This window comes from Gambusia affinis, linkage group LG08 (assembly GCF_019740435.1).
Source record: "Gambusia affinis linkage group LG08, SWU_Gaff_1.0, whole genome shotgun sequence".
In the NCBI taxonomy this organism is placed as follows: Eukaryota; Metazoa; Chordata; class Actinopteri; order Cyprinodontiformes; family Poeciliidae; genus Gambusia; species Gambusia affinis.
Window position 1 is genome coordinate 28,218,051 of NC_057875.1, and position 24,908 is coordinate 28,242,958.

Consider the following 24,908-nt stretch of genomic DNA (forward strand, 5'->3'; position numbering starts at 1 on the left):
TTGAGGCATTTCATGTTTGGACAATTACTCCATCTGGGTTTGGATGCTGTGAAACTAGGATTTTTTTTAACAGTGATGCGCAACCATGGTAATATATAGTTTTTTGATTTTACAACTAGGAGCAGCTGATTAGAATCACAATAGTTCAAATACCTGAACTGTGGGCCCACATCCCAGAAGAGTTTAAAAGGAGACTTCATGGAGCAGACAGAGGAAGTTCAAACCATCTCTTGCATCCATCAGAACTCTGAAGATCCCCAAGTGAAAACGCTTCTCTTCACAACAAATAAAATATTTTTAAACTGAATTGTGAGACTGAGGTTCTCACACTATCTGGATCACAGATTGCAGCAGTACTGCCCCTCCCCAGCTGATGCTGTACGCTGCTTTCAACCTTATTTATTGGTTGAAATAAAGTCACAATGATGTCGTCATAAGGCACGAGCACAAAGACCTGAAGAGTTCAGGACTGAGGTGTCAAAGCGTGTTTTAAACACAGGGCCAACAAAATGATTCTGTTCATTTCAAAAACTCTTACCATGAATCCAGCTTCCTTGGATATAAACCAAGTCTTCTGCAACACAACACAACACAACACTCCTGCTAATCTTACAAAAAAAATAACACCAATAAAATTAGGAACATGTGGAGAAAATAAGAGTGGGTGCAGCATCTCTTCTGATTCCCCTGTGATTCAGCATGGGTCAGGATACTTCTTCTTTTCATAAAATATTTTATTCATACAATCATGTCTTTAACTATAGCAACATTACTATTTCATTTTGAGTGTCAAGATATCAGTCGCACATCACCTCATAGGAACAACGGTATATAAACAAATGCAGAAAAAAAAAAATTATTCTCTATGCGCCTGAGTCCGTCTCTCATTTTGTCGTTTGGGGATCATTCTGTACACCTGTCGGCCTTTCCATCAATAATGAGCCAATGGGAGTATTGCTGGTCCTGTCGGGACGTGTGATTGGTTGAGCTCTGAGCAGCAGCCGGTCCGTCCTCACGCCGGCCCGTTCACAGCTTGCTCTGAGGAAACAGAGTTCCTGTCCAGCCTAGGAGGAGGACACACGTCGGTTACCTGGACAACTTGGTTCACATCACTGACAGTTCAAACAAAAGACAAAAACAAAATACTCTATTCAATTCTTTCCACATGACATTATCAGTATTTGGTTAAAATCCTTTAGGCTCAACCCTGAACAGAGTAATGTGCTGCAGATGCTGATCCTCACCGGAGGGTTCACTCTCACTTCAACAGCCAGAGCACCAAACCAGAACCAGAACCAGAACCAGAACTAGAACCAGAACCAGAACCAGGCGAGTAATGATGTGTCACTATCTCCTCCTGATGCCATAAACCTATGTGAGTTTAGCCATTTTTAAATGGGAATGAATGAGGTTGTGCTCTGATTTATTCTTAACCAGAAATATTCTTTATCAATTGACAATTTTCAAAAAAGTATTTTCTTTGGTTTTGTACAGTTCCATCACTTGAATCTATCACAGCTAAAATTTAATGTTACTCAATCCAAAATACCCGAAAATGTCAGAAAAACACTCAGGCAGTTTTAGGGCGTCCTAATTGTCCTTCATCAAGCAGAGCAGCTAAAACCAGACAGATTGTGAGGTCAGTCTTACTTGGCGTCCTCCATGTTGGACATTTCTTTTAGAGGTCCATTGGGAAGCTCCGCCGCGGGCCGACACTTCTCACTGCTGACAAGAACAAACACAAGTGAAGTCAGTGGGATTAAACGACTGTGCTGAATCTGAATGTGAAAACCTCATGGTCGAGTCAAACGACAGCAGCTGAAAAGAGCCCAAAGACTTTAGAGGTTCTGTTAGGACGTTATTAGCAGGCAGTAGTCTACCTATTGTGGAAAACTGCAGGAACCAGCAACTTTCTACTGTGGTAGCAGGTTGGAGTAGCTCTCTTCATTTCATTCTGAAACATTGCTTTTTGAACACTTATTCGGATGCTGTATTCGGACACTTATGGTGGTTCGGACGCTGTGCAGCTGGATGGATTTTTGCTGAGAGCTTTTTCCTTTTGGTTCGTTCTGATGCATAAACAGGATAGAGAACGCTGGTTCTGCTCTAATATTAGAAGCTCTGGACAAAAAAAGATTCTTCATTAAATGAACATTATGGAGAACCTGGAATCGTCTTCATCAGACTGTTACACAACAACAAAGTGTCTGCAGGCAGAGGTGTCTTCAGGACCGTTGTAACACAAACTGCTGCAGGAGACCCTTCCTGCTCACACCCATCACCATCTACAAGCTGGAACCTTTGTACTGCGAAGTGTTTCTGGTTCACCCATAGATCTGACGCACAAGTGACATCAGCAAAAATCAGCGATGGACGACCAAGTCGCTTCTCTTGGCCAGATGGATTCATCTTTGCCTCAAAAACAGATTGAATTGAATGCTGGAAAGGATTGTGGTGTTCCAGTTGTGCTAAAAGGAGTTAGCCCATCAGTGAAGCTATTTTGGCCTAAAATAGCATCTCAATGCTAAACATGTAGCAGCAGCACAGACGTCCCCAATGCTAACATCAGCGACCGCAGTCACATTAAATAACCTGAACAACAGATTCAAAATAATATCTTTGTTGTTGAGCTTATACAACTATTTATTTAATAATTTAGCGGCAAAAAGAGTTTTTGGTTTTCAATTAAAATGCAATGAATCAATTACAGAGTCTGCAATTAATTTGATTAAAATTTTGAATTTAATCTCACTGCTAGTCAAACTTTCTGTTTTTTAAGGATTTTATTTATTATTTTTCCAACAAACACCGACCAACCCATACGAAGAGGTGCAGCTTTTGGTTATGGGTCAAGTTTAGGACTAAGGTGTGAACACAGTTAGATTAGGTTTCGGGTTGGGGTGCAGTGATAAATCTGGTGGCCGATAAAAAGTTCCTGATTTTCTTAATCGTGGGAAGTTGGTGATCGGTCGATATTTACATGTGAAGTCGATCTTATCCCCTGATCTTTCCTAGGTGGAAAATTCCACCACTGTCCTCTGCTGCTCTGCTGCGAGAGGTTTGACAAACAGACTGTAAGTTTGCAAGCAACAATTGTCACCCCACTGTTGTCAACCCAGTGACTTTCTTGCTATATTTATCAACATTTTAGACAAAAAAAAATAAAATAAAATCTGTATCGGATAAAATCAGAATCAGAAGGTCAGACCTTTTAAAGATCGGTGATCGGCCAGAAAATTGGAGTCGGTGCAGCCCTGGTCACGGGTTAGGCATACACAGGTAATGGTTAGGGTAAGGCTATGTAAATGATTGGAAATCAAAACAAAGTCCCTGTGAAAATAGAAAGAGATTGTGTGTGTGTGTGTGTGTGTATGTGTGTGTGATGGTGGTCTGACCCTGTGTTTGGAGAGCCGGCTGAAGTTATGCTGTTCCCGGTCGATTCGGTGCGCTCCAGCAGCAGGAAGGCCTCTGAAGGACCCAGCTTCTCTTCATCACTGAAACAGACGGGTGGCAGCGTAAGACACACCCACCACGCAGCTCCAGCACAGAAACACACAACACAGCCACATGTGAAACCAGATGCATGCTGAACTGACGGAACACAGTAAAACAAAGGATGATGTATGGAAATGGAAAGACTCTAGGGACATTCAAATGTACAGCAAATGGAGAAAGTAGATCGTTTTGAAACGTTTGGTTCTGATACTCTGTTGACTTGTGAAGCTCCATAGCAAATAGCACACATGGAGATCGTTTTAGACACGGATTGGACCGAAACAGGACAGATCAGCCGTCAGTCTTGCTTTATCTCAGAGAACCACCAAAGATCTTGATGAGGACTCAATCAAAGCAAAACACTAACAAACATCCAGATCTAAAGCAGCGCTAGCGGTAGAAGATGAGCAGTGCTGGGCGGGCGGAGCACCAGGCTGAAGCGGGAACGTTCCAGATGGAACAGGAAGTTCATCCATCCCTCTGCTTACAGCCACACTGACACAACATCTGGTCATATGAAATAAATTTAGGTTTTAGAAATTATTATATTAATAACATCCACAGAATAATTTCTAAAACCTAAATTTATGCTTCTTTGCCAACGCCAACAACTGTTTATTTAATGTGATGGTAACCATGGCAACCTGCAACTCCAGAGCCAGAAATGGCTCTTTGGACCTTCTACAATGGCTATAAGGCTACAGTAGCCTGAAGTGACCCAATTCTGATTTTTAAAAAATATTTTTGCCCTAATATTTTTTTTTTCGAATGTGACCCAGGCCACTTGGGTATCCGACTTTTCAAATATGACCTAACGACCAGGTCGCATTCATCTGACTTGAACGTCACTGATATTCGACAAATGTCTCTATTCTTCACCCTGATACACGCAAGCAGGAAGATAAACATCAAGCTATGCTCCATCGTTAGCATCCATGTTTACTCCCGCAGACACTGAGCACTACTTCTTTTTATGGCTGTTGGCAAAAACACTCAGGCTCTCTATGTGTGACGTTATTGCGCCCTTTACTGCACATGCGGGACACTTTCAGGTTGTTTGCAGTTCACACTGGAGATCACATACAGGTTGCATATATTTGGAAGTGTGAACGACCACATCAAAAAAATTCAGATTTGACAAAAGACAAAAACCAGAATTGGGTCACTTCGGCCCTGAAGTGAACGTAGCCTAAGTAACTTTGTAATGTTTTCACATGTGCACAGCGACTGACCGTCAGCAGACCTACAGCTACCTCTCTAACTAACGAGGTCACAGTATCAGCATGGGTCACCAGCTGACAGACCCAGAACGGGAGAAACCAAGAAACCATGTTAAAGGTCTTCCGCCTATCAGGACTGGCTACTGGTGCTCCTGCTTCCCTCGGCTGCTGAACGAAAAGCCAACAAAAAAGAAAAAAGAAAAAAAAAAAGAAAGAACCAAAACACTTGGACACAACTTTAGTAGAAAAACATGCAGAATGGAGATCATGAGAAAACAGAGTTCAAAGCAAAAATAAAGACTGGGAAAGACAAATTGGTGGTTGACGTGACAACAAGACTACATTACGGCTGCAGGCTCGTCTCTGATTGGCTGTACATACCGATAAGATTTCAACACTCTGAAGACCACACCCACAACGCACAGCAAGAGAGAGAGGGGAAGCTCAGACTGTGAGTGTTGTTCATTAAATTACATCACACTGTGGTTTACTGAGACAGAAGACAGCTTCAACAACAGGACAGTGGGACAGAGGACTGGCAGCTGGATAACTACTAACTGGCCCTCATCCGTGTGCAGCAGGCTTTCCACTACCAGAGTATGTTTTAATAATCCGCTTCCGTTTCTAATTACTAGAGATGCACCCGGAGTCTGACCTGACCGGCCCTCACTGGAAAGATAAACCTCTTTCTGATTTGGGGACGGCCCACAGTGATGCTCCAACACTACTCTTCAGTGTGGATGTTGTCACTGTAGGGAAAAACACACAGTAACAGCGAGATGTTCCACGATGAAGCCACTGAACCTCAGCAGGAACTGAACTTGTCATTTTACCCACACAAAGAGTCAAAGGCCATGTGTCAGGGAACATGCAGTTTAGGAGACGCATGCAGCCTTTTGGAAATCTAGAATTAGAACTACCTCCTTTAGTAACGCTAACTGCTAATCATGATTAATGTGGGATGCTAAAGGAGGTTTCAGTGTGTAACGTGCATGCTGTCATATCACATCTGCTTCTCATATGAATGATCAATCAACACTTCATAATTTAGCCTCAATGAATGAATAGTCTAATAACTGGAAAAACAAACAAACAAAAAAAAAAACATCTCACCCGAGCGCAAAAACTTTGTAGCAAAAAAATGTGAAATTTTCCCAAAATTGGTGTTTTCATGATGTAAATTTATTTTTGTAATTCTTTTATGGACTATGAATACACAGACAGAGGCGCCTCTCTGTTACCTTTAGCAATACTTTTGAGAAACTTGTTTTTCTATCCAATAAGCATTTTGTGATTACAAGTTAATTTAGAATTTTGCCAGAAAGAGAAAATTTATTTTGAATGGAATCAATATCTGTGGGGCGTAGTTTAATAAACGGAGGGAGGAAATCTGTCAAAAAATCTCCGATTGGTGCATCTCTATTAATTTAGATGGATTAGAAAAATAAAATGTGTTCATGGTGGAAGAAATTCAAACACTAGGACACATTTCTAAATAATAAGCCTCTTTTCACGATTTGTTGGCAGACTGTGCTTGATGACAACATAATCCTGATAATTGTCAGGAAGAATTGGGAAATGCAGTTAGAATTATATGTGCAGACACAGTAGATAAATTTCCCCTTTACTTAATAAAGAGTGCAAATGTTGATTGAAGAATTTTGTAATTCAAAAGGACATCTACCTACACTAGCTGAGCAGTATTAGTGTGTTGTAGTGGCCTCCTGATGAAGAGGCTGATAACATGACATCCCATCAGTTCAGCCTCTGTCACCAGAAGAAGCTGCTGCAGCATTCCCAGAAAACACTGAAGTGTTTCTGGAATCTTCTGTCAGCAACATGTTGGACTTAACCAAATAACTCTACCGTTGTGAATTTAGTCAGGTATTAGAAGATACAATGGTTGTGTGTGTGTGTGTGTGTGTGTGTGTGTGTGGGTGTCTCTGGAAGGCGGACCTCTTGAAAACGGCCGTCTCTGTTTTGGCATCAACAGTGAGGCTGACTGTTTCCTTCATGGAGCCGTTGATGACCGTCTCTGTGATGCTGCGCTGCTCCGAGCACGATGACTCGTCCGTCGCCGTCACGCTGCCGCAGTCTGTAGACAAGGAGGGCGGAGCCACGTCAGCTCCCAACCAACCATCACATTGTGGAGACAATCAGCTTGGCTGGTTCCAATATCAGCTAAAGAAGCAGGAGCAAACACTCTCTTCTCCACAACTCACCGTCAGGACGCATTGGGGCATTGACCCCCAGAGGGTCTATCGTTTCCATGCTAGTTTCCATAGCGACGGGAGAGTTGCACCTTAGAGGGTCTTTGGGACTGAAAAACAGACATTTCTGTTAAGAACCCTTCCATATTTGAGGTGGTAAAGTGAGCGGTGCAGCCAGATGTGGAGCACAGCTGTCAGGCTGCCGTACCAGACGGGAGAGAAGCTGGAGAAGTCTGCCCAACCCGACTCCCCGCCGGGCGCCGCTGCGGCAGGAGACGAGTTCCAGGTCGCCTCTGCGGGAGCTGCTGTGGTAGAAGACAAAGGAGAGGATGCATCAGGGGTGCTGGGGCTGGAGGCTGCAGCTGCACCCGAACCCGTCTCCATGGGAACGTCATCAAAGCTGGCCGTCCACACTGGCGCTTCAAACGGAAACACACTCAGTCAGAAGGAGCAGGATGTGTCTGTGTAGCACTGCTGCTAGCTAAAACCGTCAGGAAGTTGCTGTTTACATTCTATCATAAACAAAGGGAACAGAGCCAAACCCGGCTCTGTGTGTGTGTGTGTGTGTGTGTGTGTCCTGCTACACCAACCTGTGTCCACCTCCATGCGGTCATCAGAGCCGGAGTTACAGGGTTCAAACGGATCTCTCTTTGAGTCCTCTTCCTCTGAGTCTGTGCTCTCCTCGCTGTCGGTGCTGCCTGAACTCCTGAACACACACACACACACACCAAGTCAGAAAACTACTGACTGTTTACAGGCCGCTGTTTGCTGGATCATCTGGAGGTGAATTGATGGATGCTTCAGCCATCACACTGTGACCAGAAACGGAACAATCACTCTTTCCTTCTGTTTAATCAGACTTGTTGCTTTTGAAGCTTAACTATAACCATTTTCAGACCAATGCCCCCCAGTTCCCCTGGCCAGCTCACCTCGGACGTCTCTGTGCCTCTGGAGCGAAGGTGACATCCTTTTCATTCCAGATGTCCTCTTCATCTGAACCAGCATCTTCAAACTGCTGGATTTTCTCCTTACAGCGCGCCTCAAACAAGGCTATATTTGCCTGGGGAAACACACACACACACACACTGCAGAGTTAGACACACTGCACATCCACAAAGCTTTAGCAACAGAACAGCATCAGAGCTGAATGATGACGACTGTTACTGAGCTGCTGTACTTTAGTTTTCTTTAACTGGAACAAACTCAGGCAGGTTGAAGGTTTTTCATGAATAAACCACCAGGTTGAATCAGACCTTTTCCTAACACCAGTATTGCTTTAGTGGTTTTCATTCATAACTTCAGCACAACCAGTCTGCAGCCCTGAAGTACATTAGTTGTCACGACAACACACGGGCTGCCGCCTGTGGAAATAAGTGCAGACGCTGCACTTCAATGAGTGCATCAATTCTCAGGTGATGTAATCAAAAACATTCTTATTCCTTGGCCTCTGAGATGGTGTCAGATTAATATGAAGTGTGTATGTGTTTATTGAAGTGTTTTTCTGTGTCACATGATGTGCAGCATTTTGTGTCGCTTCTTTTAAGTGCTTTATAAATTAATTTGTTTGGGTAAAATTACCAGCAATGTGAAACAAGACTTGACTGGAAGGAGAGACTCCAGTGACTGACAGCAGAACGCTAACGTTAACATGACGCCCATGCAATAAAGTGAGCATGTCATTATTGAATAGAGCAGCATTCCAGTCGTCAGTCGTGCTGGTTTCTGTCTGATCTGCTGATTTCTATCTCACACATAAAGAGAAAACACTTCTAAGCCTCCGGCTGCTCTGAAACATCACATATGTCTAATTTGGAACCGTAATTTTAGAAAAAACTGTTTTTGCTGATCAGACCATACACATGGGAAAAAAACTAAACCCTGAGGACAGATATGGGTCACATATGGACTTGTGGTGTAAAACATAGAATAAGACATGGAGAAAAAAGAAAACAAAAGCCTTTTTCTCTCAGACTTTACATATTTAGGATCAATATTTAATACTTACACTTTCATTCGTATTCAGGGAAAAGTTGATGTCTGATATTCTATCAAATGGAATACTGCAAGACGAAGAAAAACACGAGTTTACACAATGCAAAGTGTGTAAACAGAAGTTCAGGTTCAACATATGTGAATAAACTTGTTTCATGCAGAACACCCCCAGATGAAGACACTTCCTGAATCACACAAGTGTCTGAACCAGGCAGCAGGAACTACAGAACTACTGCTGCTTCCACTGATCACCAACCAGTCTCACAGAAACATGAACCTCTAGCTACTCCACAATGGAAGGGAGAGAGCAAAAAAAAAAAAAAATCACTTTACATGCAGACCTAAATAATAATGGTGATTAAGGCTGCAAGTTATGGCAGAAACAAAGCTGCAAAAACTCCATATTTATATGAAGCAGTCATATAATAAACTAGATAAAAGATTTTTTTTTAAACTGCAGAACACTGCCAGATGCTCTGAGACTTTCTCCCTGTGGAGGTCTTGTTCTGTAGCAGTAAAGGCAGAGGCGTAAAGTTTAAGAGGTTCCGACTGCCTGGAGTGGAGACTTTGTGCCAATCTTCAATGTGTCAGGATTTAGGTTTCTGTCAGGATTTAGGTTTCTGTGGAACCTACAAGCAACACGTCTGACTCTGTTCTCAAACACTTATTTGGATCAAATCTGCTTCAAGCTGTGTGGGTAACGTGGTTTCCAGAGCTGCTGATACCGATCAGAAATCAGCTGACCTGGGTTGTCAGAGACAACCTGTGACATTAGGCTGGTTATAATAGGACATTCAGGTTTGATGGAATGCAGAAATAGAATTTTTTGCATTTCTCCACAAAGATACTGAATTAAACAGACAAGATAACCCAACATTTATTAAAGTGACAAACTGACATGATTGAGTTGGATCAATCTGATTCAGCCATCAGTGTGTCAGAATCAACATAAGTCAGAAACTAAATTTACTAAAACACTGATGCCATGAACGGTACGGTAACAAACTGCTTCCTCCACACGCTGGAGTTTTTACAGCTGGATGTTTGTTTCCACGGGAACTCACTTTTTAGAAGCTTGCAAATATATTGAGCAATATTTCTATGAAAAAGTCACAAGATCTGAACTTGGTTTCTGACATATTTCTATTAATGTGACGAGCATTTCACCAAATCATCGTTCATTTCTAAAACCCCCACCAGCTTTTGGACTGTTGATTATGCTGAGCAGAAGATAGAAACGGGCTTCAGGCAGATCTTCCCCGTCTGAAGAGAACTAAGTATTCTTAAAACACCAATCAGCTGCCAGCTCTCCCCACAAGCCTTTATACCACTGCTTAGGATTATATGGACCCAAAGCAACTACCCCTGATACGGGAAAATCCGGCTACAGACGGCAAAAGACAACAAGCTGAGGTGGACATGATTGGTTTTCCATGAACAGCAATCCTTCTTACAGAGGAAGGAGAAATGGATGCTTTTCAACCTCCGTTTTCCTAATTCAAATTAAGTTAAAATGTTTTGTACTTGCAACAAATAAATTAAAGCAATACTTAACAGCACAGGAAACAATCTAATCCACCAGCTTTATATTGCCTTTTGTGTCATAGACAGTTATATTAATGCAGGATGCATACTTACTCCACAACATCATCCTGGTCAGCAAACTCTTCGTCATTGAAGCCGAACTGCTCAATAAAATTGGACGTCATTTGTTGCATCTGATAATCAGAAAAGGCCTGGCAAGACCCAGGACCAACGATAATGATATAGTCTTGGCTCTACACACAGCTAGGCATTAGTTGCAGTACAAAACGTTACAAATGTATCACAATTCTGGTTAAAACACAAATGCACAATTCAACTATCTATTCCACCTGAAGCTGTTATTCTGAGTGAAGTGACTGGAAAGGCAGGTGATGGTTTGGAAATCATCTCAGCTCTGCAATCAGGGGCTTCCTGATGCTGCAGTGTGCAGGCTGTTTCCTGATCAAACTTCAAGAATGACGACTTGCTTCCAAATAGATTTAAAAAAAGGGTCTGATGTTTGAGGCTTCAGGCTGCATGATGCTGAAAGGTTAGCAGCTTCTCCTCATGCTGTGTGAGTTTAGGATGGACAGGAAATAAATGGGGTCTAGTTTCCACGGTAGTGAAGGGTCAGTGTTTTACCATGTTCAGCCAGTCAGAGCTTAGATGATTTCACAACAGAGAGCATCACCTTGTGTTTTCTGTTAGACATTACACACAGTCCCGAACCGGTGAGCATGTGACAATCCACATAGAAGTGAAGGAGTTCTGGATGACATCACCAGCCTGGGCTTCATTTCAATATGTCTGAAATTTCTTCCTGATCACCAGGATTCTGTTGAATCCTTTCCTGCAGCATCTTTCAACAGCAGGACAGGAGTTACAAACCTCACTGCTGTTCTTTCGACAGTGGAAGGGACTTTTGATTGGAAACCAAAGCTCAACCAGAGCCGAGCGTCACTCCAGCTGTTTCACTTGGAAGCAGAACATTAGCCTGGTGAACAGATCAGGAATAATCAGCTACAAATCAAACACCAACGACCTGAGCAAGCAGCAGCACCGCTGAGCTGGTAGAAAGAGCTGGGCAGTAACAACCCCGCTGAGCAAGAAAAAAACCTTTCTAACAGCCTTCTTCCAACATCGAGATCTGATATTCATATTGCTGTTATGGAACATAACCAATATTCAACATTATAATGTATTTCACTACTCTTTCAACAAATTGGGGGGGAAAAAAACAACAACAAAAAAAAAAACACGTTCACAATGCTGACTTCACTACGGCTTCTCTGCTTCCGGTAAACTTCCCACAATCCTTTGATGCATCACTATCACCATCACATGACCGCGCTCCTCTCTCCAGAAACAATTGCCAACAAGAAGGAAACGGTTTTGTTCTTTGGTCTGACACTGATATGTTAGAACATGACTAATTTCATGCATCTTTAATTCAGGACAATTAAGAAAAACTAAATTCCTTTTTGAATTAGATGAAGACGTGGAATCATTTCTATGGGAATTCGTAAAAAGCAAAATCTGTCATTCTGACATCAAATATGGTCTGAACCTCCGTACAGCGTATGCAACATGCAGGTCTGACTAACACTACTGGAAGAAAAGCCTGTCGATAAAACATGATGTGATCCGAAAATATTTCCTCCAGGAACGTCACTGTAACGATTAAACAATGAGGCGCCTGCGTATATTTGATAATAAATCATTTCTAAATGAAATGTGAGAAACGGTCCCCACAGTTTCCCACTGTGATGCTGCCTCTCAGGCGGAGCCAGAGAGGAATGTCTGAAGCGGTCGGAGGCGATGCTGTGCTGCAGGGATTGTCACCGGCTCAGCTGGCTGGAACTGGTCACAATCTGTTTCACTCAACTGAAGACGTCACATTCACACAATTGGTGGAAGCTTAGCTTCATTCAGTTCTAACCAATTTAAAGCAAAGTTAGTAGTGATTGAATTGTTATTGTTTTAAATTAGTTCTGAAGGATTCAATCACCCAGGTCGGCATTGTGGCTACATTTGAGTGTCTTACTTGTTGAAGTGAAGAGTCCTGGTGGAAGCCACCATCTTTAAAGTCCACCTCATCATCGCTGGAAGAATGGATGTGATGAGTGTTCACCTAAAACCATAAAATGATAAGGCTCTGGTCACTTTATGACTGGAGACATGAAGGTTGAAGTAAAATCTCTGAACAGAGATGCAGAGTTCATCTAGTAGCTCACCAGGTCAACAGTGTTTCTTTTGTTTGTGTCAGCAAGCTGCCCAGAAATGAAAGCCTCCCAGTTCTCTCTGTCCTCTGTGGGAAGCTCTGGAACACACATCATAAGCAATACTCTGTTGGTTACTGTCCCAAACAAAGTAAAGTCGATCCCATCACCTCCATCGGATTTTTAAAAATTTATCTAATTCTCATCATGTCTGAGAACGTCAAATTAAAATCACACCATTATATCTGCTGCTTGAGCCTGTTTTCCATAAAAAGTCAACATTCACAGCCAATCACATTTAATAACACCACATTTGTGTGTAGTGTGGTGTAACAGTACAGCAGCGCCCCATATATGGAGGTAATGGCCCTCCACCTGACAGTCCTGAGACATTTACTGGCTGTCTTCGTCCTTCTCTCTCTGCCCTCTTCCCTCTCTGCTAGCTACCAATAAAAGCTTGAGTGCCAAAATATTCTTTAAAAAAATCTCCAGATGAACTCAAGAGAACAAAGTAAAGTCCGGGTCCAACTGTAAGTTATAATTGCTCACAAGACTTCAAGTAACTCTTCAAGTAAAAATTATGTTAAATAATTTTTGCTCAATTTAACAAGAAAAGCTGAAAAGTTTCAGCTGCATGAAGACTGTACAGCCATATTTAAATATAGTATCAATGCTGGTCATAAACACCACAACTAGAACCACTCCTTACCAGAGATGAGGCCCTGTATCTGTGGGCCATTAGGACCTTTGTCACTGTTATGAACAATGGAATTGGCTATTCTGGTCAGATGGCCCATGTAGCCTCGTCGCCGACCGCCCTCTGATCTGAAACACACCAACAGCAGCAGCGTTATCCAACACCAACACACCATCATGTAAGCAGAACGTCTGTGGAGTCAAACAGGAAAAACGTACTGCTCTTTCTCATTGGAGCGCCAGGCATCTACGATTCTTTGGATCAGCTGACAGGCTTGAAACAGCTGGAGGAGAAAATAAACAAAAAAACAACAACAGACATGGAAAAGAAATGATGAAAAACAACAACAAACACACAGAGTGCGTCCAACAAGCAGAAAAATCCCAGGAAAGGAGTCCTGATCCAGGACTGGTGTGACAAGTCACACTAACTAGTCAAGTTGTTAAAAGAAGCCTCTCTGAAAAAAACTGAACTTTTACTGGGGACATGGGATGCCAGTTTCAATAGTATATTTATATTAAGGACACAATATGGGCAGATATCTGATATTAATACTGCTGTTATACCAATGAGATATTTTTTCTAGAGTCTCTAGACATGTAAAAGTGACCACACCGCCTACATTGCCTTTCTGCTTCAGGTAAACATCCCATAATTATCACTGGGACGACAGTGGCAGGAGTTTGTCCCGGAATCAGTGGGTCTCTGGTTCAATTCCAGCTCCGCTTGCTGGTGTTGGTCACAACCCAGTAGTGATTTCATTTAAAGCGTCTCGCCGATTTGTTAAAAAACCGATGTGTTAAAACATGTCTAACATCGGCCGATACTGATGCTGATATATTATACATCACTATTTTACTTCATGCATTATTAAAGATCTCCATCATAAGTTTCACTGTACTTAATCTGGACTGGCCCATTAGTTTGGTGGAAAAGGTGGAAAGAAACTAAACCCAATAAAAATAAGTTGGACACATCTACACACACCTGTGAAAATGGAAAATCTCTGCTTACGTTTTCTTTATTTAAGATATATATAATGTGAAACAATAGGAGACAAACAAGGGCATTCAGGATAGTAATGGGCTGAAGGCTCCCTGTCAGTAAGTGAGCCTTACATGTCTGATGAGGGCGCTCTCTGCTGCGCCACCCAGATCCCCGTCTGGCTGCGGCTCTGCCGGAGCTGGAGGCATAGCCAGAATCATTGCTGTGCAGATTTCCACCTGAATATGGAGGAAGTTGTTCCAAATGTATTTGAAATACATATCCTGTTTAAAAGAACAAAAAGAAACAGACAAGCCGTTCAGCAGTGAATGATATGAAGCCACTGTTTTATAAAGAAGTGATGGAAACTTCACTGAAGCTGCTGCTGGGTAAGCTCTCCTAATGCCGAGAGCTTAACACCTGCACTCTACAGTCAAATGTCGTAGTCTGTACTCAAACAAGATTCCATCTGGAATGAGTTTCAGAATAATGAGTGCATTAAATAAAGTAACAGAGAACGGAATGGCCTGTCACAACAATAAATCAATTAATCACACGATGAACTAAAACAAACTCAATCATTTTCATTTGCTCGATTTATTGTTTTTCTTTTTTCTCTCTCTTTCTACCAAAACTGGTCTTCAGTCTGCTGCCCTGGTTTCAACTATCCCGTTTTAGACAGATAATTCTGTCTACAGACACTTCATAATTCTTTTTATTTGTTGTTTCGATTGTTTTGTTTATTTTATTTGGTTATCTAAAATGTCTTCTAGTTTCGATGTCTAAATGTTCATTAGAATTTATGTTTACTGATCTTTGATAAAGTGTTCTTGCATTGCTCTTCGATTATCGCTATTATATCACTTGAAGATTGTCTCAAAACAACATTATCGTTTATCGCAAAAAAATTCTGGGACAATTTATCGTCTGGTAAAATTTGACATTGTGACAGGCCTACGTGCAGCAGCTGGTACTCACTAGTATGACTCCCAGTGTGTTGAGGTTTATGAGTTCTGCATTGATGCTGTGAGTGTTGCACTGCAGCAGACTGGCCACCAGTCTGACCACATTGAGCCTGGTGTTGCCCACCGGTGGATCCAGGACCCCCCACGTTGTCTTCAGCACATTCTTCTAAGGATGGAGAGCAAACACTGGTCAGCATGTACAACTACACTCAACAGCATGATCAACCTGATGGTCCAAACCCTTCAGGGTGAGGAGAAGGTTTTACCTTTGGGGGTTCAAGCAGCAGCTGGTGGAAATCTTTGAGGCGGGGTCTCACAGCCTCCAGGATGCTGTGGTTGACTGAGAATGAGGGGTGGGACATCCCAGGAGGGCATTCCATGTGACCCTCGAACCTACGGTGTGCAGCGGCAGATTTTATTCGACTGGCTGTCACACGAGCATCACCTACACGAAGTCAACTTGAACATATTGAACAGGACATACGCTGGTCTCCTGGTCTCAAACAACGTGAGCAGGATCTGGATGACGCTGACTATAGCAGACTCGTTTTTGTCCTTCTCAAAAATATTTGAGAGCAGCTGCTCCACCGTTTCCTGCCTGAGAAAGAGGAGGAACAACAGAGAGATGTGAGAGAAGGTCTTGAACTTAGCAGAAGGAACTGAAAGCCTAAACCAGAGTGAAATAAGAACAATGAAGGAAATGTTTACCAAGAAGCAAATAAATGAATTTTAGGTCTTAAAACTTTAGATGGCGATATAAACAATGTAAGGATGAAAGGGAGCCCATCTAGGTTTCACTAGCGACCTAAAAGTCATTTCATATCATAGTGAAACAAACAAGCAGCTACAAACTCCCAGTTTGGATCACTTCATCCTTTTAGAAACTATGGAGAGCACAGGCCTGGCTGTGATGACATTATCAGAGGAACGTGGCTTACAGCTAGCCTTACCCTCCTGGGAACTTCCCCAGGAATGAGTTCTACATATTTAAACAGATCTATGAATTAGAAGGAAATGATAAAAACTCTGGCGATTGGGTGTGCTGTGGTGGCGTAGAGGATAGCACCACCCACATATGGAGGCCTTGAGTCCTCGACGCGGGGTCGATTCCCGGACCTGGCGACATTTGTCGCATGTCTTCCACCCTCTCTTTCCCCCTTTCCTGTCAGCCTACTTTAATATAAGGAACACTAGAGCCCACTAAAGACCTCCTGGTGGGGAAAAAAAACAAAAAACTCTGGCGATCTGGGGCCTGAACACCAACTTTCATTAGGAGTGAAACTGGCAACCAAGTTAACTGGTTGAACAGTGTGCAGTCATATGAGAAAAGAATCAGAGATTTTTATTCTTTTTTTTTTTTTTTTTTTTTTTCAAATTTCACTTCAGCCTCTAATGTCATATTCACAGATCCATAAAGTGTTGTCAACCAACTAAACAAGTTTGGCTTTATAAGATGCAAATGCAGAGGTATACTTCTCTAGCGTAGCCAGAAGAGGATCGGGCTCAGAGCAGCCCTGGACCTGAAACATCTGGTCTCTGCTCAATCTGATGATTTCACATAAAGACTGGGAGGCGTTGGAGTGTCTCTGTGTCAACAAAAAAAATCTGGTCAATGAGAAGAAGAGTTGAGGTAAAGGCAAAGCCAAATTACTCTTAAAACACTCACATCTTCATCTTGAGAAGGCTGGACCATGTCAACCAACCTCTGAATCACTTTCTCCTCATTCAGCCACTGGAAGGTAAGACAGTAAACAGAGTGTTGCATTAATACCCCCAAAAAATCTTAAGTCACCTTCAGAGAAACAGATTAATACTACAGATGATTATTGGAAAATATACCACCTTAGAAAAAAAAAAAAAAAAAAGCAGAGATAAAAATGTCCAGAGACTGAAACTGCTCTGAACGACCAGAACAAACAGAAATAATCTGATTTTCTCCAACTTTTTAGTTTATCAAAACTAGAAGACCACACTACTTTCAGTCTATAAACGTGTCCAACAGCACACATCCAAACTTTAATAATAAAAACCAGGCAAGGCTTAAGGGCACACTTAAGACCAAAATTATTCATACCCCTGGCCGGTCGAGATGATCTCGATATTTTAACTTTACCGACATGATTCTACACGTGACTGGAAATGACATAGATGTGTCTAAATCTGATTCTGCCACAGATTTCAGCTCAGAACCAAACAGCTGCTATGTTTCACTTACAAGTCTGAATTCATGCACAGCAACTGCAAGGAATATCCAAGACTCTGCACCATTCCACATTGTCCATGCTTTTCTAAAGTTTCCAAGTTAGCCAGTTTTAGTCCTAGCTAAAACAGAAGTGCTCAGTGAGAAGCTGCAGCTGTGCATTGTGGGTATTAATTTAGAAAAGTGCTAACGGTCACATTTAAATGTCTTCCAGGTCTAGTGATCACTGGGATAATTGGTAATAAAAACAAGACACTATCAAAAATCTCAGGATGTTTTAGGGAGTTAAAAGTGACACCTGAACAAACTTTCAACAACCTGGCCTTTACAAAATCCAAGGAAAAGAAGAAGAGCCTTCAGCTTCGCCTTCCAACCTGATATCAGTATGAATATTATATTGAACTGGGAGAGTCAGATGGGCCATTGTGGCCCCCTGGTTCCTGTCTGGTCTGAGGAATACCAAATGTGCATCTAGAGAACCTGATGCTGATGATGACTGTGCAAAAAATATTCATAAATTATAAATAAACATCATAACAATTATCTGTGACTATACAGATGTTAGAGTTGGCTTAATGCCTGGTGAGTTCCAGGCCTTTTCCTCCTGAGGATAACAGGAACCAGAGGGACTGATGTTCAGAAAAAGATGAGCAGTCTTTTCTAATAAAACGTTGTTTTCACAAAGAAAGGTTTTACAGGAACATATCAATGAATGACAGCAGAGGAAATTAGTTGCAAACATTTAAAATCCAACTATAACTTTATGAATAAAGTAAGCATTTTGGTTGTTTTTTGCCTGTAAAAAGAGGAATAAAACAGAGTTAACCTTTCCATGTTTACTTCAGATCGATCTTTCCTTTGTGTTTTTTAAATAAAGCTTGTAGCAGATTTAGAAAATCACACAGTCAGCGATGACTCCTTGGTTAAATAAAAGAACTAAAACAATTCTTTAGTCTTTGTTCTGACATTTGAATGAGAGAGACAGCGATGAATGTCAGTAAAGCTTGGTGAGCATGGCGCTGTTACCCACATTAAGAACATCATGTCGTAGTTGCTGGGGTTCAATGCATGTGAGCATTCTGAGCAGCAGGTCCATGATGGCAGACGTCCCGATGTGTTTGATCATCAGATCAACAAAGTCGTCTCTCTTCCTTAGAAAATTCACTATCTGTTAAAAACAGAAGAGAAACCCACACAGATACCATCAGCACTCGGGAACTCTAAACAGAAAAAAGACATTCAGAGGATTTCTTTCAGTTATTTATTTATCTTAGTGTTGCTTCTAGAATGTTGCTCCTATGTAAAAAAAACTTTTTGTTTGAAAAAAATATTAGTGACATGGTGCAGCTTTAAGGAGCAGCTGGATGTGGAGCTCAAACGGCGGTTGTGTCTCAGTAGCGGCCGTCCAACAGTGACACATGCTGATCACCCAGCCAGATCAATTTTGACATTGAGGTATTTTTCCATCTCAACGTACAGCTTCACATCACTGTCACGGACAGCACAAAGGTTTCACACAACTTTGCTTAGAATTTGCTGCCACTCTAGAACAGTGTGAAGGAAAGAGAAGATCTGCTGCAGATGACAGACATGTGGTCGGCAACAAAAGACAGTGATTGGCAAACACCCGTCATATACTTTTTCACGGAGATTGGCCGATAATAATCAGTGGCCGACTGATTGGCACACCCCTAACAACGACTGCTACTACTACCAATTTCCACTGAGTATTTTCCCAGACGTACCTGTTCAGGCTTGCGTCCTATAAGAATAGACAGCACTTTGGAGAAAAAACTGGCTAGGAGGGGGTTCAGCGGTGGGTCGTTCTTCAGGAAACCATACAGTTTCATCAGCAACATCTCATCTTCTCCCAATCTGTCATTGATTTGGCTCACGTCTGATGTCAGCAGCTCACATGATATGTTGGGATACCTGTGGGACAAATGTTGCCCTTTAGACTCATGACAAAGTTTTCTTTACTGATCGATTCATGCTGACAGGATTTCACTCCAGGAACAGCAAACCACAATCTCTATTGATGACTTCGTTCACTTGTTTCAAATTTCCACATTATAAACTTTTCAATGTTTTCAACAGAAAGATTACAAAACATCAAAAGCAGTGTTATTATTTTTCCAGAAGGCAGTTCTGAACCATGTTCTTACTTGTATTTGACCTTTTCCTCTACATCAGCACTAGGCTCCTGGGTGATGAAGGTGACCAGGTCCTCCATGCACTGCGCTCTCAGGAGGAAATCCACCAGCTTGTGGTTCTGAGCCTTGCACTCCTGCAGGACATCATCCTCATCCATGACCTCTGTCAGGGTCACGTCCTCCTTCTCCAGGAGTGTGTCGATGTGAGATGTGGTGTGGAGGTCAAATTTCCAAAACATGGTGGATCTACAGACAGAGCAGACTAAATTAGCTGAAAGCATCTACACAGCTGGCAGGTGTGTTTCTATGTGTGATGAAGGTGCCAAAGATCCACACAGACACAAAAAGCTAGAAATGCCCTTACAAAGGATGTAATCATATATTAAGTTGACTGATTATGGAAACTAAAGACCAGGGTATTTTTAAGCATCTATGTCAGCCTGCTGCTTTATTATTGTTGCTATTAAATTTAAAATAATTTCAGATTTTTGTGTGATTATTTTCACAGGTTGCCTTAAAAACTTGCTATTTTTGTTACAGGGTAATTTTCTAAGCTACAGAAAATTGGGCAACACTTTATTTGAAGGGAGCGTGCATAAGACTGAGACGACACTGTCATAAATATGACATGACAGCTGTCATTAACACAAAGAAGTCTTTATGAATGTTTATGCTTGTTGTCATGAAGTATCATTTAACATTTTTAATGCAAAGCTGCTTTACGAGTTGCATTAAAAGTGTCAACTTTGCATTACAGTGTCATTTACCAGTCTGTGTCAGGGTTATTTACCAATTAATGAAGAGTTTCACTTCAAATAAAGTATTACCAAAAATTGTAAGGGGTTCACAAATATGAAAATTTGAGCCATTACTGATATCCATTATTAACATTGATGTTATGGAAGAATTTTTATTTTATTAGATATTTTTATTCGATTACTGGATTATCAGAATAATCAACAGATTACTAAAATAATTGTCTACAACAGCCTACACTGAACAAAAGAATGACATTAAAACTGAGTGTGTCCCTCGTGAGAACAAAGGCTCTTGCTTTGATGATTTTAAACCTTTGTCATTTTTCTCCTCAGCAGATTTACTTCAGACTAAATCTGACAGAAGGCAGAGGAAGCTGTCGCAGAAAACAGTCGCATGGCTTCTGTGATGGAACATCCACACTCCTTTAAAGGGAAATAAGAAACACCCAATTTCCATGGAAACACATGGCGCTTTGCCTGCCTTTTGGCCCTCGGTGTGACCTTTCTGCAGGTTTGTACTCCAGTCAGCCCATAATGTTTCATTACATCCAAGGGAACATCACTTTACTGTTTCAACAAAGTTGCCTCTGTCCTTCAGTTTCTAATTCTTAAAATCTTTTGAACATATATGAATTCTGACAACCTCTTTGTGGTTCATGTGAATTTATTTTTTTTTGGTGCCAGCTTACCAAAAATAAATAAGCTACTTTAAGTTAGTCAGCTTTTCATAACTAGCTAGAAGATTCGAGAGGTTAATAGCCACGGCTGACAGTTCTCAAACTTAAAACAACGCACATGAAATGCTGCATGTCTGACTGCTCCCTGTGCGTGTTAGCTGTCTGTCAGCACACGGTGCAGATGGAAAGGCATTGCTGTGGATCAGGGATCCTCAAAGGCCGGTGTCCTGCAGCTTTAAATGGGTCTCTGCTTCAACACACCGGAGTAAAATAATCAGCTGACTAGCAGGCCTCTGGAGAACTTGACTTCATTGAGGACGTAATTCAGCCATTAGATTGAGGTGTATTGAAGCACATGTAAAAGTTGAACCGGCCCTGGAGGCCTGGATTTGAGGATCTCTGCTGTAGACGGTGCATCAGTGAGGCCTTCGGTGAAAGTTACCACATATCCACACGTAAATAATTCCAAATGCAACTTTAAAGGTTTAGAAAATGACATAAATCTGCTTTAGTCTTCACTGCATTGAGGCGAGCTATTAGCTTCATCCTTCAAGGAAAGCATCTATAAATGAATATTTAACTGATCATCAGATCAAAAACTTTGCAACAACCCTTTTTACTGACCTGCTGTGTGTCAGGTCAGAAAAGTCAGACAGTCTGAGCTGAGTACAAACCCTGATGTTCTGTCACTATACTGATGCATAAATAGTTTGTCTTGACTAAGTAACATCTTAGACCGAATCTCATCTCAGTCTAAGAGGTGACACTTACAGTGCATGTACAGCTGCTACTCACTCATCATCAATATAAGGCTTTGGTCTAATTCTTGACTGTAACTATGTGAAACACAGCAGAAACTGAAGAGCGTTTCAGCTTGACTATACCATCCCACATCCACCAATAAAATGACCGTAAATAAATCTGAGCAGCTTTACAAGCGCATGCACCCTAATAAGCTAGCAGGTTCCATGGTAACAGCAAGACCTTATGGTGTGGATGCCCTTACTGTGAGGTAAGCTATGTTCAAATGGAGACAGACAGAGGAAGCTGTTTAACAGATATTTCTGTTTTCTACCACATGGTTTACATGTAGCAGTGAACAACTATTAGCGCTGCTTTTTTGTATCAAGTACATCCCAGGTCTGAATCCCATCTTGTGGTCTTTTTGTTGTCCCGGTACATGACTGAGTTCTCATCAGGTACTCCTGCTTCTGACGCAATCAGCCACTCTAAACTGCCTTCAGGTATCAACGCATGCATGAAGCTGTCTGTCCTGTGTTGCCTGGTGATGGAGCGGCCACCCGTCCAGTGCACTGCCCTCTGACCCAGTGACCGCTGGAGATGTGAACCAATCCACACAGTGACTGTTGTTTCTTTAATGTTAGCCAAGTTAGTCTCCAACATTAGAGGTTAAAGCCGGTTTAAAATATAAACCCCATAAAACATTTTCTGTTTTAAAATAATAGCGAAACCATGGTTTACAGTGAGTACCCTTTCATACACATGGTGTGACAACACCTCTGCACCCAGGAACAAACAGCCACTCATAAAACAAAAGGTAGAAGATACTAACTGACCGCCACTTTTATAATTCCTAAATTACAACTCCTAAATAATATCAGAATTTGATAAAAAAACTATCTTCATATCAAAATTTCCACACATTTTAAAGTTACTGAATGCAGCTGTTTCGCTTCTTTTGTAGAACTTTGAGGTTTTCTCAGAAAATACAAAGTGCAACACAAATAAACATGCATATATTATTATTTATTAAACAAATAGGCAAAAAAGGAACAAAATTCTGAGTGGTGCATCTCTAAGAAGCATTAACAAGCACAGAGGTCATGTAAGAGTAAGCAGTTCTGCCTACCTGTAAATATATATCAGAGTCCAGACTATGGAGCTCAGGTTAAAAAGAGATTTGTCCTAGTCTTTGGAGGTTGTGGCCCATTCCAGGAGAGCCGGCTGGACGGGCAGAAGGAGAGATGCTGGACAGGCCTAACAAAACAATTCAGAAAAGAAGATATGGAGTCAGAGTCAGATGATAAGACTCTGATTGTTACTTCAACAAAAGGATAAATTATTTTTTATGCATCATATACAATTAACTACTAATTAATTAGTAATGGAAATTGATTATTAATTTTCTCCGCCATCTACAGCATCCGGAAATCTTAAAAATACAAGGATACATCTCCACAGTCTTTCAATTAACGGGAATGTAAACATGTTCGCAATAAATATAACACCCACATACTCTCAACCACATAAGGTTATTGGGCTAAAACAGGCTATAAACAAAGCATCAAACCACCAAACAGCAGGACAATAACAGCCAACACACAAGTCCACATTTCTAATGTCTTATATACCATAACACTGTATCTTATTTGTTACTCTTGGAATTAGTAAAATAAAAGATTTTACCGGGTCCAATGCAGTCAACAGAACAAAACCTCTCGGACAATTCTTTCAATGGTTTTATGAAGTCAACCAAAGCAAGCCTAGACTTCTTGGCCGTGCTCTAATCAAATTTTAACCAAACCTGTTTACCGGTTTACATGTTCTCAATCTGACCTGCAGCGAACAACATCCGCTTCACGTTAATTACCTACACCTAAACGGATCATCTCAGTTCCCTTTTCAACCCCGAGTCGAAGAATGAGCAGGATGATAATATGTACATACAGGCAACAGCAGTCAAAAATGAAGACCATTACTTACACTTCACTGCCGCTAACGCAGTAGAAAGAGCAGCCAAAGAGAAAGAGCTTCTATTTGCTATTAGTTTTGCTACCTATTTCCGACATCTAGTATACGGTGCTAATGACAGAGTAACTTGTTGTAAAGCTAAATTAACCTAGTGGGTACAGTGAAAGTAAAACCGGCTCGGGCTAACAAGCTAGTGAAACCGACTACAGTATGCTAGCTTCTCCTAAATAAGGTAGAGGAAGAATGTCCAGTTAGCCGATATTAGAGAGCTATGGGGCTTCCAAGTTAAAACATTTAATCTAATTATGTTTTCCGTATGCATGTTAATATTACTATGTGATGACGTCACACCTGCATTTGTTAGAGCTGTGAAACATGATCTAATAATCCATAAGGTGATAAGACTGCAAAATATGTTTTGTGTTAGCCATCCAACGATAGCCGGTTTTATGAAGGCTGCTGGCTAATCGTCTGTAAGGCAGCAAGTATACCTACCGACTGGCAGCTGGAAACGACAAATCTTGAGCATGTAGCTTATCCCGCCATTAGCCTTTGACCTTACCGGTAAGAATCTGGAAATAATATTATATTCCAGAAAGAAAAATAATGTGTTCAAAAGTGATTCTAGCAGGCGCGAAAAGGTAGATCTTCGGACTGTACTTTTCAAGATGGCGGTTCCGCCAACTTCGACGACCCCCTCCCCCACTACAGCTGCAACGTTTGTCAGTATGTCAACCAATACAGCGACACGATTGGCCACATCCCTCGTCGCTCAAAGACGTGAATCTCTTTGCTTCCGGGCGTCATTTTATCGCAGTACATAGATTCTGTGACTATGAAAATCGGTTTGTAAAGCTACTGTTTTCAGAATAGCAGAAGTAATGAAAGAACAGAAGTAAAAAATTAAATTATGCGCATATTTTATGATTTATTCTAATTATTTGGACAGATTAGTTTTTATCTAAATGATGGCTCCGCCCATACGTTTGTTTTGAATGTTCCATCAAACAGCACACTAAATGTTCTAGTTAAAATTCCCTTATAAATTAAATAAATTAGTGATATAAAAAGGCTTCTTAAGCAATTTAAAGTCATTAAGCTC

The 24,908-nt window shown here is 41.4% G+C and overlaps 1 protein-coding gene across 11 annotated transcripts; it reads right to left on the reverse strand.

Annotated features, from left to right (window-relative positions):
* Window positions 1-713: 713 nt before the first annotated feature.
* On the reverse strand, window positions 714-24,513 carry ppp6r3 (protein phosphatase 6, regulatory subunit 3). Of its 11 annotated transcripts, none has more exons than XM_044124365.1 (26): window positions 24,302-24,513; window positions 22,965-23,092; window positions 19,672-19,905; window positions 19,252-19,438; window positions 18,537-18,674; window positions 16,973-17,038; window positions 16,780-16,892; window positions 15,791-15,904; window positions 15,573-15,699; window positions 15,320-15,472; window positions 14,476-14,625; window positions 13,576-13,640; window positions 13,370-13,485; window positions 12,676-12,761; window positions 12,486-12,572; window positions 10,556-10,653; window positions 8,931-8,985; window positions 7,855-7,985; window positions 7,516-7,631; window positions 7,134-7,227; window positions 6,938-7,035; window positions 6,672-6,810; window positions 5,097-5,114; window positions 3,396-3,494; window positions 1,651-1,725; window positions 714-1,064 (listed from the first exon to the last, which is right to left on the reverse strand). In XM_044124365.1, exons 3-26 carry the CDS (start codon window positions 19,896-19,898, stop codon window positions 1,013-1,015), a joined length of 2,604 nt encoding a protein of 867 aa, XP_043980300.1. In that variant the 5' UTR covers window positions 19,899-19,905; window positions 22,965-23,092; window positions 24,302-24,513; the 3' UTR covers window positions 714-1,012. The 11 variants fall into 11 exon arrangements, with proteins under 11 accessions (XP_043980300.1, XP_043980299.1, XP_043980297.1 ...); XM_044124364.1 differs by having other exon boundaries at window positions 7,134-7,230; XM_044124362.1 differs by having other exon boundaries at window positions 7,134-7,344; window positions 10,556-10,602; window positions 24,302-24,512.
* Window positions 24,514-24,908: the final 395 nt, after the last annotated feature.